Below are 14272 nucleotides of genomic sequence, written 5' to 3'. Positions count from 1 at the left end.
AGGAGAAGTGAAAGAGAGGGCCATACCTCAAAGTTTCAGAATATGTTAAAACTTTGTTCTTTTCATGAGTAGAAGTGGAAGGGTAAAGGAAAGACAGAGAGAGAGAGCAAACCTAACTTGTCCTTCAGTAAGAAACATTTCTTCTTCTTCTACCAAGTTACTGACTAGTTATCTCTATTTATGGGTGTATATATATACATATGTGTGTACAGGAATATATATGCACACACATACATATACATAACGTGCATATGTTTATGTAAAAAAAGCAGTAAGTCCTATAGCTTTACAAGGATTGGTGCACCAGTTAGTTGTGTATTTATATGTTTTTCTGTTGCAGTTCAGCTTTTTACTTGGTTATTAGTTTGTTGCCTTAGATCAGCTAATTGATGACTACAGATATTTTAATACTCACCTTCTTTTAAATTTTTCAATTTTAGGTCCATATGTTGAAAAAATCCAAGCAGAAGCAGAAAAAAACTGGAAGCCTGAAAGAGATGAAAGTGGATAGCACGTCAGTCTCTGAAGGAGGACGCAAAGGGGAGACCTGTGTTCATACCTATGGTAGATACCACCCCGGTCCAGTAAAACCGAGTGCAGACAAGTCGTGAAGAGTGTTGCCTATGAGCGTGCCTTTCATTACATTTTGATAGTACTGGGTTCTTCTTTGTATTTCAAAGATAGTACCTCATTGTCACAAATAACTATTATGTACCACTTGTCTCATCTGAAATGTTTACTTGGGGTTGCTTTTCTGTAAGCTGTTTCCCAGCCAAACAGAGATTCCAAGATGCTGAGATTTCTGCATTTGCCTTCACAAAAAATCCTTCCCTCCTCCCAGTTCATTCTTAAAGAAAATAATTCCATAGATAATTTTTTTAATTGTTCTGTAACTGAAAATGTGTTCCTTTAATGCTCACAATAGCATCCTAACCAAAAAAAGGCAAAACCATGAGCTGCTGAGAGCTCCTTAGATCATCCAAATAGCACAGCTGAAACAGTACAAGTGTAAAGAGAAAACACAAAACACAGGAGAGATTATTTCTGTAAAAGGATCCCAGCACTGGGAAGAGAGAAAGTGCTAGAACAGTTGAGTCAAAATATTTCAGAGCATTTACTTCAACAGTATTTGGACAGCAATTTTGGACTGTAGAGCAATTTTTCAACTGTAGCTTAGTTTCTCATTATTCAGCCAAAGCCGGTTTTAAAAGGCATTTGAATTTCATCAGCCACAACTCTTAAAATAAAAAAGGAACAAGAATACCCAAGGCAATAGTATGTTATATCAATTCTTTTTTATCACTGAAACCATTAACTTTGACACCAGACTCTTTTGTCTTGACTTTACTTTTGTTGTTTCATTTTAATGAATCTTGTTGTTTCATTTTAGTGAATTTGTTATATAACAGCAAGCTCAAGAATCATCATTAATAAGGTTAAAAGAAGTACCACTTAGTGTTCAATTAAGTAAATTAGCACAGTCATATGTTAGAGCTGAACTGATATACAGCATAGCTTTACTGAGGAGCCTTAGCATCTAGGCTTCAAATAACTGGGAATGCAAGACTCGTCATGAAAATTCACTTACCTCATTAGGCTTCTTTGTGGGTATTACTAGGTGTGGGCCCAGGGACACAATGACTGTCTTTTCTCACTTGGATGAGTGTGTGCTCTTCAGAGGCTGTTTCTTCATCAGTTCCTGTGAGGCCACGTCTCTGTGTTTACCCATCTGCTGAAGCTGTGGTGATCCAGTACTTTTACAGCTTTGTGCTGGAGACTGGCGCTGGAGCAGCCACACACCTGCCATACACCATCCAGATGTGCTATCCATCTATAGGCTATCATCGTCTTGTTCTTCACTCACATCTCTGCTGTCTCATCTCACTGTGGTTCCCCAGGAACTGAACCTTTCCCTTTTGGTCAACATCATACACAAAGGGCTCTGTGAGCCACTTGTGGGCGGGGGATGGGGCCTGCAAGATTTTGCCACTTCCATGCATCTGCTGCTTGGAGCTGCTTAAGCCATGTTGGCTAGAGCCTGCTTAGCTATATGGTAGGCTTACTTGTTCTCTGTTGCACAGTAACAACTTGAGCGTTAGCCTTAGGAGCATTCCTGTTGCCAGTGTGTCTAGAAAAACATCTCTAGCTGCTTTGGGGGACTTAAGTATAACTCTGAAATATGCAAAAGCTGTTTTGTGATGGAGCCAGTTACATGCTGAGGCAGTTATTGCTGGGTCTCATTGATGAGTCTGTACTCCTAGCACTGTGACAGCTTCAGCAACAGCTGACCATTACATGTACTTTCTACTTTCTGGTCACAGTACAACGAGGGTATGAATTGTCATCTATAGCAACAGAATGATGCAGCTAAAGCTATAAAGAAAGACAAAAAAGCTATGGAAAAATGGCAGATGCCTGCAGCTTCTCCTTTCAATCTAGTGATTCCTGCTCAGTTTTCTGGTAGAGACGCAGTTGGAGGAATGATTTCTGTTTTCAGTGAAACCTTTTCTTAATTGTTTAAATTCTTAATTTAAATTTGGGGATGTTCTTCAGGTCCCACAGTGTGGACTATAACTTCACTTTCATTCAACATGAAAACTGGACTGATGCTATGAAGGAAATAGTTTGCATAGTACAGAGCTAAAAGCCTTGTCCAGATCATTAAACACAGGGCTGTCTTCTTTAGAACCTGGGCATGAGGGGTCAGCTGGACCTCTTCTGGCATCCTGGTACCAGCATTACAAGTAGGGAGGATCAAGTATGGTATTTCAGGATGTGCGCACTCTGAATGAAGCTCACAAATTAGAGAGGAAATCTGGAACAGGCTGCTGCTTCATAATAGTCTAGAAAGAGAGAGAAACTGCTTTGTATCTTTGGGACCGCAGAAAGAATGCATGGTCTACTTTCCTGTTGCTGACTCAGTAATGGAAGCTGGGCTTATTGTTACAGAAAACATGCATACATTTTAAGATTTCTGGTACTGACTGTCTTCAGCAGCCCAAATAAATAAGGCTGTCTTACTGTTTTTCCAGGCATATATAATCCTGCATTGTGTAGCTGACAGTGTTTCAAGTTCTTGGCTTGTTAAGGACCTGTCTGTCTCTCCTTTTGCTCTGTATCTGTTATCTGAAATAACATGAAACTCACAGGTCACAATATTTTAATCAGAGGGCCCATTGCTTTGGCATATTCTTTGTGGAGATTTCCCATCCGTGAAACTCTGTAAAAGCCTGTTTTGGGATAGCATCATGGTAGCAAGGTGACTCTGAAGTATGAGTGTAATCTCTTCCTAGCTTCCAGAGGGCATCCTGGTAGAGGACAAGAAGGCTTTGAGTTTTGTTCCCTTTTTTTTTTCCCCCGGAAACCAACTGCCATGTATTTGAGCAGATGAGTGCCACACTGGAATGAAAACATAGCTTAAGAAAAACACTTAGTATATAAGGGCTCTGTGCATCAAAAGATGAGGCTTAATGTGTTTTGATCACAAAACCAGATTCATTTGAGGTAGGAAATTCCCTGTAAAGCTCTTAAAAGGAGAAACTCACTCATTAACCCCTCTATTAAGATATTCTAGTTTCAGGTTCTGTAAAGGCCATTTTATCAAGACTAGATGTATGTGTGTGTATATGTTTTTTCTCACATTTTCATTGCATATGGTGTCTGAGAAGGCCTAATATTTTCTTCCATGGTATGCAAGGCCTGCATGAAGGGAGGGGGTAACTCTTTGCAGTTAATATGAAACATTTAGACTTAGCCTTTCCACTGAACATAACAATGCAGTATCATTTCTGTGACAGTGGGCAGATATATTGTTCTCCATACTGATTGTTTGAGTAGTATTGTGTGAGAGCCTAGTGGTCACATGGCCAAGTACTTAAAATAATGCAGCAACAAAAGTATTGGGGAAGAGGCTCAGTTCTGTCAAGATAGGTGTTAAGTAACATCAGGGACACAGGACCAGGAGCGGTAACTGTGGACAGTGGGAAGATGCAGGCTCTTTGCTATCCTGAGCACACTCCTTCATCCTCTCTCCCCTGCCTTTTTACCTTGCCTATAAACCATGGCAGGCACAAACAGCACAACTAGCATCTCTCCTGCTGATGTACACTCTCCTGACCTTTCACTAGTGTCCTACTTAGGCATTGGCAGCATTGGGGAGAGAAAGGTCCTGAAAACCCTGGTTCCTTTCAGATACCACAGTGTTGCAGATTATTGCAGATGGTCAGTTGGTTAAAATCTATTTTGATGGATAAACACATTACCTCTGCCTTGAATTAGTAGAACTAAAACTCAAAAGCTCATCCCTGAGATACGGGTGCTACTTCAGAAAATTTGCTGCTTTTTTCCCCATGGCTTTTACCCTTGATTTGTACAGTTTAAATTCCTGGTGTTTTCACTGCATTGAGTTTTAGATGAAAGCGTTATTTTGCCAAAAATCTTTTGTTTATATATGTGTACATACATGTGTGTACATACATATGCACACACCCTTTAAGAATACGCCTTATTGTATTTCCTTCCACAGTGCCTAATTATACAGCTTTTGCCCTGTTACAGCATTCTGATAGCACTCACTTCTGGATCTTCCTTTCACCGGTTTTGGACATGAGACAGGACTTGTACTTTCCAACAAGATATGATGGCAATATCGTGAAAGCACAACTGCATTTAGAGTACAGTTTCTGCATGTATGCAGTTTGAGCTCTGCTTGCTCTTTCTAGATTTTAGTCAAGTATCTGTGTGTCTAAAACCAGTGGCAATGGCTATTGTAGCATTTTAAAAAACTAGGAAGAAACTGTCACTGCAAGACTTACCTAAGGAACAAAACTAAATGAACTGTTATAGACAATTGTTGTTAATCTTCACAGTTACCCTCTTACAAATATTGTACTGATTTAATGTCTTTAGAGCAAATATTGTACTTGATCTGAATGTCAGCTGTTTCGAATTGCTCAGTATTTATGCGTGCATGTGATTCTGTAGCAGTCTGTTGGCATATAAGCGTCATTATCAAATGAAACCTCTTTTTGTGGGAGGAGAAGGTAAGAGGAGCTGTTGTGACACTTAGAAAGGGCTTACGTTGAAGACACAACAGATTTGGTTGCATATGTATTTAATAATGTGCCATCTGTAGGTATGCTCTGTCTTGCACGGTCTCCAATCCATATTCCAGCACCAGTACAGGGGGCTCATTGGAGTTGTGCACTGGCAGTAGATACTTTTTCAGCCTGCACCCCGTAAGTCTTCCTTACCACCTTCAAAGTGACTGTACATCTTCCTATTTCTTCCAGGCTCCCCTCCTGCCCTTTGGGCCTAACTCTGTACCAAAACTGGTAATGAAGGTATGAGCATGTGCTGGTGAATGTGTGTGGAGAGTGGGGGAATGGAGTTCCTGCTCTGAATGCTGCTCTGTCAGTTTGGCTTAGACTATTCTTTAATTTCTACTTCAGCTTCTACTTTAGCCATCTAACAGCTCTGCAGCAAAGATTTGGCAACTACTGAATTGCCTTGGATTCACCGGTGACAACGTTGCCTCATTTTCAGGCTTTGATCTTATATACGTCAGAATATGTATAACTGCATTATACTTTTTGCACTTAACAGAAAATGCAGGTTAGACAGGCTTAGGGTGTGGCAAAATTGCAATGTTTGTACTTTTTTTGTAAATATGGGGATGATTCTACAGATACAAAGATGCACTTTCAGATAACAATGAGAACAAGTTTGTAGAATACAGTTGTTTAGGAGTTTCTCTGGCTGCAGTGTTCCTGATCCCCATCCATGTCTAACACTGTGTTCTCCTTGAAAGCCTGCTTGGGGATAGAGATGGCTTCTCACATTGCAGAATGTATTTATAGCTGACTGACTGAACGTTTGTGTATGTTTTTGAGCAAATTTGCTGCTATTCTAAGTTTTAGGTTTTACTAGACTGCTTCTATAATGCATAAAATAATGTTCAAGTTTTATTTATAATGTCAACACTTACTGATTTGACACTTAGTTTCAGGAGACATCCAGCCCAAAGCCTTCATTCCTTTTGCTGTTTAATAGTTTTGTTTTGTTGTGGTTTCTTTTTAGCAGTTGTAGGCATTGTATGTGTGGAGTGCAGTGAAATGAATACAAATTACTGACCTTAGCCTGCAGTTAGAGTGGCGGTTTCAATGTTTACAGGACAGAGACTATTGATTGTAAACCCATACACGTCCACTGAAACAGTGCACTCTTCATGTGTTTTGGAAGCACTGTTTCTGCTTACCATGGTAATTAATGGAATTGTTGCCTTCTGGTTTTAGAGTCCTGGTTATGTTGCTTTGGAGAGATTTCAGTGTGGGTTATGGCTCCTCTGCCATGAACTCACAGGGCAGAATTTGTACTGACACAAGTGTGTTATATTGAACATGTTTTCTGAAAGAGTGACTTTATTTTTTGTGAAGATAATTTATGAGAAGGTTTTATAGCAGATCAGTGCTGAAAAAGTTGAATCTTGAAATAAATGTTTGTAGATATTAAAGATCTATCCCAAAGCAAAGTATTTTTTAATAGGGCAGTATTACTGGTGTAGTTAACCCTCTGAGCTCTCCTGGTAGCATACCCATTTAGCATGTGACTCTGCACTGGTCAAGTGTGTTACTTAGGGGACAACCTGATTTCAGAAGATATTACTTAATTTATATTGTGCATATCCCCTATTAACCTCTGGCAGCAACTCCCCATATAAACATCAGCCACACAAGGCAGAGCTTCTCCCCATACAGATCACTGCAGGTTGAAGAGCAGAGAGGCTGCCCTTGTGCTTGACTGCAGAGAGGCTGTGAGTCTGGTGACTGGCACTTACAGTCCTCTCTCTCACCATTATAGAGTGTGCCACACAAGTTCTTTTGCTTTCTGAAGGCAGGCAGGCACAAATTCAAGAGTGCCCAAGTCAAACTGCTAATATCTTGTCTCACCATGGCATCCATTTCCTAGTGCTGCTTATCTTGCCAAATTGGGTAGCAAGAGGTGCTTGAAGTATTACTGAGTATTTATTGTGTAATTTTTGGGTGCTTATAAAGCCTTCACTGCTATTTTAAAGCAAAATTTGGGGATCTGTAGCATAGCAATAGCTGTATAACTCTAGCATTCCAAACATGCCCAAAGTTATCCTTGTAATAGTTTAGTTATCAATGGTGTAGCTAGCAGCAATCAGTATCTTGAAGCTACAAGTTCTAAATATTGGAAGACAACATCTCTGCTTTGAATGCAAAGCATTAGAGTTTGTAATTCACTATAGATTTCAGCATCTTTCCTACTTAAAAATGACTGATGACATCTTAATTCTTCTCAAACTATAACTTAACTATTGCTTAAATAACTGTTTTTCACCTCTGGTTATTTAAATAATCCAGTTTACACAGTTGTATGAATGCTGTTTTATTATCAAGATACTCTTAAGGTGTCTCATAGCATTTCTTGTGAATGTTCTAATACATCAGTAATAAATAATCCTGACCCAATAAACTAATGTAAGCTGACAAGTTACTGTCTAGTGCTTATTCTTTGTGCATCTGCCTAATTCTCAGAGAAAAAAGCAGCCTAAGTATAAGCATTAAAGTGGTTGAAAACAGTTTCCACACTCTGTGCCTCAAACCAGTAATGTGTTATCACACATTTACTTGTGGATTGGTCTCAATAACTAGCTTTTAATGATGTAACTTGTTTCTCAATGTCTGCCTTGCAAATGAGACGTCACTATATTGTGGTAACTTGTCTACAAAAAGCATACCTAGTGTACTAATAGATTTTTTAAAAAGTAATTTATAAAATATGGACTTTTCTCTTATATTTAAACATCTGTTTATCCTTGGGTTCTGTTCTTAGAAAATTCTATGTATATTTTGCAATACGTGTTTTGTGTTTGACTGTACATTTTGCACCAATATGAAAAATTGTATTCTAAGTATTATTTACAAGTTCCAGAGATCTGTAACTAGAATTTGCTGTGAACAAATACAACATCTCTTCTACCCTGGATGCTTGTGGAGTAGTTATGCTTTAAAAATAGCGGAATATACTTCTGCAGAAACAAACATACTTTATCTCAGCTGGGCACTGCTTTTACAGGAATTCTGTAGCCTTGCTGTTTGAGATTGGGTCATGCCCTGTGGAAGGATGGCTGTCTTCTAACAGTGTGATTTCAAACATTTTCATTTGTGAGACAACATCTAAATTTGATCCCTGCAACATTCAAGAACCTCTAGAACTCTTATTGTTCTGGTTAGCACTGTAATTGGTAAAGTCTTTCTGTGATAGCACCACAGTTTAATGCACACAGACTTCAGACTTCCTTTAATGATGATGCAGATTTTCCAAGGTTTTTTTGTACAATTCATTGCCCTGTTTGCCCTTCTCTAGAAAGACATGACCTGGTTTTCAGGCTGTGGGTAACAGGCCCACACATAGCCTTGTGCTTGGCTCAGGTGAACAGCGGTGGACCTGGCCTGCACAACTCAAGGGCCAGACCTCATGGACCTTGGATTGGAGGGACTCAGCTGGGACAAGTGGAAGGGCTGTCCAGTGAGCCAGGCCCAGGTGGAAACTCTGCCCCACTGTGGGTGGACAGTTCACCCCTCCTTGGAGGTTAGGGTCTGCCTTTCATGGCTGGGGATGGGGGGGAGGCACTCGGCTGAACACCTCCACTGGGGGTGTTCCTGCTGCCTCTGGCAATGAGCAGTTGGTTCTCCCTGCTCTGTTCAACAACTGACTGCAGAACTAAGGAGGCCTTGGTTATGTCCTAATAGCTCTGGAAAAACCTTACTGTTCCTTGCTGGACTGCAAATCAACAAGCTCTGAAGCAGCTATAGTTACATTTAAATCCATACATGGAAAAATTCTGTTTGGGGCTACAGTTCTGGGAAAAGAGGGGAAGCAAGCAAAACACTGACCTTCATATAGAGAAAAGAAAAAGACAAACCACAAAACATCCAAACTTGAAATTATTTTTACCCCTGCCCTCCTCTGGGCTGAGAGAACTGTAAGAAGAATAGACAGCTACCAGCAGTCCCTCCCTGCCTATACAGGGTTGTGCCTTGCAATCTGGCTATATCGCTTTCTCATCAAGGGGAACTGGTGTCTGAGAATGGGAAGGATGGGTTGGACCATGATAAATCCCAGTGTAACTTCAGTGTGGATTTAGCCACCAATTAGACAATACTCTTTGAAGCACAGCTTAAAAAAAAAAATCCTTTTAGGTAAATAATGAAGTCACAAGGAAATTAAATTTAAGGGCTAATGGAATCATTTTGGACATCAAATTGATAATCAGATGACAGCTTTGGGCCCTAAAACAGATGCTTTCTTGTTGTGAACAACTGCAGCACCTCTGATCTCTCCTGCCAGGTCTGAATAACCAAATGCTGGAAGATGCAATGGTGGTGGCATCAGCAATCAGCATCTTGAACACAAATCCATGCAGACAGAGCAGTGCCTGTGCAGGTGCCCACCTCCAGGCAAGCAGCCTTGATATGAATAATACAAATGGGTCAAACTTTGTCTCCTCTTCAACTAATAAGGCTCAACATTCACTCTTGAATGAATCTCTGTCCCTCACAATTTGCGCAGACTTCTCTTGTAGCTGGCACCATACTATATTGGTCTATCCAGGACCTGGCTTTCAGGTTCTGGAAACCAAGAAATCCAGCCTAAGAGTCTACTAGGGAATCACAGAAAGAGAGAGGGATGGGAAAACGAAGAGCAACACAATGGTTATAGACAGGTTAGAGAGGTAGAACAGCCAGCACAGATGAGGCACAGAGTCTGCAGAGACAAGTGCTCTGACCGGAAGCCTAGTGACTTAATGCAGGGCCCTTGTAATCGGGGGCAGAGACGGGGGTAGGCATCAGAAAACACACAGTGAAATTGCAGACAAACACCTCACTCCACACCAGAAAATGAGGAAGGGACAAGCTCTGTCAATTTCAGGGCTCCTCTCAGCCAACCTTTGCTGTGTTTACCACAATTAGCCACTCTAACAGACAAGCACTGGCACCTCTGCTGGACCAGTGCCCTCAAGTCTGTGCCAGATAACTAGGAGGCTGCTGTCAGTCCAGGATTTCTGGGGATGTTGCTCACAACACCACTCATTTGCACACTGTTTTGAGGTCAGTACCTCCTGGCTCAAAGAAGCTTTCCCTGCTGCAATTTCCAAAGCACAAGCAGATCAGAAGGCACAAAACATTCCCAGCAGCAAGGACATGTCGATCTTGCCAACCCCGCTTCAAACTGCCGAAATGGAAACAAATTAATCCAGTCACATGGTCACTACACAGCCTTGCATTGAAGGTCCTGCTCCCATATTTTTCTGTCCCACAGGAATGGCTTGGTGTCCTCTGATGAAGCAGCCTCTCCAGCAAAACATGGAGCAGAGCTGATAGCAAGTCTTCTACGACTGACTCTCAATCTCATAAGCCACAGTCCCCACAGGCAACCCCCAACATCTCCAGTCCAGAAAAATCTCAAGGAGGCTGAGATCGCCATCTGACAGTGTCTCAGCATGGCTGCAAAAAAGGTGTGAAAATTATACTCATCTAGGACATGCCAGAATTAAAGACACTCCATCAGAACTGCTACACAAACGGAGACTGCTTCAGTTGCCTGGGTGGCACATTTTTTTCTGCACTCTCCCGCTTCAGCTTCCCAGTCTTTGGCACCTACCGGCACCTCCCTAACTCCTCATCAACCATTCCTGCCACAGGACTTGTCGTCACTCTTGTATTACTGCAGTCTACAATGGCTTGTCATATTTGTTCTCCTCTAGAAACGTTTAACACCTTTTTCAGGCTTCTTTGGGTTACAAGTGAAGATTTTTAGGATTTTTTCAGTCTTTTAAAGTTTGTAACTGTGGTGTGTCAACAGTTCAGGTCATAAACTAACCTGCATCCTGCTAAAACCTGTCCAAGATCTCAGTTTTATCTGCCTGTTAGAGGGAGCTGCTTGAGTTTCTCTTAATTACAAATATCCTTCTAAAACTTGTCTGACAAGTTTTATAAGTGTTGGCACAAAAATGAAGCAGTGTCAAGTACCATTCTACTACAACAGGGACTTTAGTTCTGGCAATTCCTTTTTAACACAAACACGGACATTTGCTGCTGGGCACGGACCACTTCATGATGTTCCTGGCTAGTTAACTCACTGTTAGACTGGAGGTTGCTGCCCTCTTGCTTTCTGACTGAGGATAGCAGAACCGCCCCTGACTTCGGAAAGCCTTTCAGGAACTGCCCTGACACTGGATGTGCAATTGCTGTGGTTTAAAAATTATTTTAAAAGAAACAATGCGCTGTAGTTATGCAAAGATGTTTATGCTTTAACTATTTGGTTCATGGACTTTAAAAGCTTGTTCCATCTTTCTTTAAGTAATCCTCCTCTGAAATTATAATCAGTTTGGGGAAGAAAACTGATGGCAGTATGGTGCGGTTCTGAGGGCACAGGTTTCTAAGATTGCTCTCCCAGGGTTGCTGAGAACTGTATTGCCAGCAGGTCTTGCTGGGTCTCGCAGGCCAGTGGGGGTGTGAGCCCATGGAGCAGCAGACAGCATTGCTGGGAGGAGCGGCAGAAAGGTGTGGGGTGCTGCTCTGCAGGTGCCATTCCCCCCCAGAAGGGGGTACGTGCTGGGGGAGCATTGGCAAGCTGTGCCCTGGGGGTGGCCCGCCACAGGAAGGGTGCAAGGGACCCAGGCCCCTGCGGAGGGAAAGTTGGCAGGGGGAGTTTAGCTCTCTGAAATTTGCCTGCAAAGCAACACAGGGCAGCCCAAGGCATGGCCCAGCAGCCAGCCTAAGTGGTGCTTGGCTTGAGGTGAGTTGGGGTGTGCTGGTTTCTACTGGGATAGAATGTATTTTTTTCAGAGTGGCTAGAATGGGGCTGTGTTTTGGATTTGTGCTTCACACAGGGTTGATAATATAGAGATGTTTTAGTTATTCTTGAGCAGGGCTTACACAGAGTCAAGGCCTTTCCTGCTTTTTGTACTGCCATTTGACAAAATGCTCTGTATTTAAATCTGGGTGCAAGAAGGAGGAAGAAAGAGACGTTTGGAGTGATGGCATTTGTGTCCCTAAGTCACCGTGAGGAGGGAGGGGGCCCCTGGAGATGGCTGAAGAGCTGCCTGCGTAGGGGAAGTGGTGAATGAATTCTTTGGGGGATTTTGCTTATGTACTTTTAATATTTGCTTTTGTTTTCCATATTTTACTGTCTTTATCTCAAACCAAGAGTCTTCTAGGTTTTGCTCTTCCAGTTCTCTCCCCAGTCCCACTGGTGGGGCAGTGAGTGAGTGGCTGTGTGTGGCACTTGGTGGCCAGATGGGGTTAAACCAAGACATGGAGGAATAATGTTTCACACAGCCATGACATTTGACATCATGGGGGCCAAGCCACAGCTTTCCACAGAAACAGCAGTGGAGAACAAAGCCGAGCACTGCTCCAGGGCCAGCTCCAGGGGTGCTGAGAGCTGGGCAGCCTTGATGGCAAAGTTCTGCCTCCCCTGAGGAAACAGTGTGAAAGATGTCGTGTCAAGTAAGAGCCTGAAATTCATGGCCCAGCATGGCTAAAGGCCAGGCCCCACAGTACTCTGCACGGGGGCACAGTGATGTACTGTGGTGGCACAACCCCAGACAGACACCAGGTGTCTTGTTTGGGATGCAGGTGGGGAGCAAAGCCCTCAAGAGCCCAAGAGCCAGGCCCTGCATGCATGAGCTCAGAGAATTTGGTGGGGCAGAGTCTGCATGGATTGAAGACCAGGTCCCAGAGTGGATGGCTTAAGGGGGACCTGAGGTGGAAGGAACTGCAGAACAAATCTCTCCTGTGCAGCTAGATGGCTTAGTCCTTCTGTCCTCTATACAATAGTATCTTTAACAAAACACAGCACCGAGTTTTCTCCACTGTACCTCCACCCTGCTTTCTCAGGACCACAACAGGGGTCCACTCAGTCCACTCTCATGACATTCAGAGCTGTGGTGCACACAGAAAGGCCCATCTCGAGTCTCCCTGCTCCTGCTGGGTCACTGGCCTCACTCCCTCACCTGCTGCACTCAGCACATCTTTCTTACCTCCAAATTTCCACTGCTCACACAGCTGCTGCCAGTTCCTCTGGCTTCCTCCCTCTTCCTGACACCTACCTCCTCATGGCTTCAGAACCTCTCGATCTGCTGCCATTACCACCCACCTCCCCACTTCTCAAAGGTACTGTCTGGGCAAGTCCAAACAGCTGCTGCTACAGCCACAGTCCACACACAACGAATGTCTCCTGCCCCTGGGAAGAGCCCTGGCCTAGAGCAAAGGCCAGCAGATCCACATTGCAGCCCCAAGGCTGCCTCTTCTCCTAGGGCACCCACCCACTCCGTCAGCACCATCTGGGGAACTGTTCAAAAAGCACACCCAGGAAAGCACAGCCACAGCAAAGGGCCCTTTGGGGAGAAGCAGTAGGAAGGTTACTGAACACTGTGCTCTCAGGCACAAAATCTGAGGCTGGCTGCTGCTCTCATGAGTGCCCCAAGCACATCTTCCTCTCTCCCTCTAGCACCCAGACCCCGGATGGCACATGGAATTCATGCAGGTGAGTGGGGCAGGACATGCCTGCTTTCTGTGGATCCTCCAGAAACGGCAGGCACTGCAGCAGGATTAAGCTGTTGAGCTGCTCTGGGCCACTTCACAGCTATGCCACCGTGGAAGTGGCACGCCACTGCCACTTCCATTCAGTGCCAGGCTGGCTTCCAACCCAGCCCGGGCTGGAGTCCTCCCCCTGCAGAGGATTACTGCCACAATCACAGCTCCGGAGGACTTAGCACAGCCACAATGAGCAACAGCAAACACTTTCTCACCACCGTCAGCTGACGGCCCAGGGCAGCCGAAAACAACACAGAAAGAAATGATGGGGCAGCAGCTGACTAAGCCAGCGGGATTAGAGAGGCTCAAACGGGGCTGAAAAGCAGCATGTACCGCTAACCCAGCAGAACTGCAGCTCCAGCCCTCATCTCAGTTCACCCAAACACGGTCAGCTGCCTCCTGGCTCCGAGCACGCCGAGAAGGGGCACAAACACTGACACTGCAACACAGAAGTCAGGCAAGAGGGAAAGGGCAGCCACCAGCACACAGCCACCACCCTCAACACACACATCAGCTGTCAGGGTAGCTATGGCAGCATCCAAAAAGGTAAAGGCTCGTCTGTCTCTGTTCTGGAGTACAGACCCACAGACCAGTTCTGGATCTCTGTGCTACAGCACTGTGGCTTGCACCTGGGTATTCACAAA

The 14272-nt window shown here is 43.6% G+C and overlaps 1 protein-coding gene across 1 annotated transcript in view; it reads left to right on the top strand.

Moving 5' to 3' along the window:
- Nucleotides 1-8008, top strand: part of DGKQ (diacylglycerol kinase theta) — an 89550-nt gene extending 81542 nt beyond the window's left edge. The window contains exons 24-25 of the mRNA XM_041486412.1: nucleotides 441-564; nucleotides 5292-8008. Coding sequence (XP_041342346.1) covers nucleotides 441-564; nucleotides 5292-5317 — 150 coding nt within the window. The 3' untranslated portion in view covers nucleotides 5318-8008. The remainder of the gene's footprint in view (nucleotides 1-440; nucleotides 565-5291) is intronic.
- The last annotated feature ends 6264 nt before the right edge of the window (nucleotides 8009-14272 follow it).

Source organism: Pyrgilauda ruficollis, unplaced genomic scaffold, assembly GCF_017590135.1.
Source record: "Pyrgilauda ruficollis isolate IOZ18807 unplaced genomic scaffold, ASM1759013v1 scaffold76, whole genome shotgun sequence".
NCBI lineage: Eukaryota > Metazoa > Chordata > Aves > Passeriformes > Passeridae > Pyrgilauda > Pyrgilauda ruficollis.
Note: the sequence above shows the minus strand (reverse complement) of the source record. Positions and strands in the feature narration are given on the sequence as shown.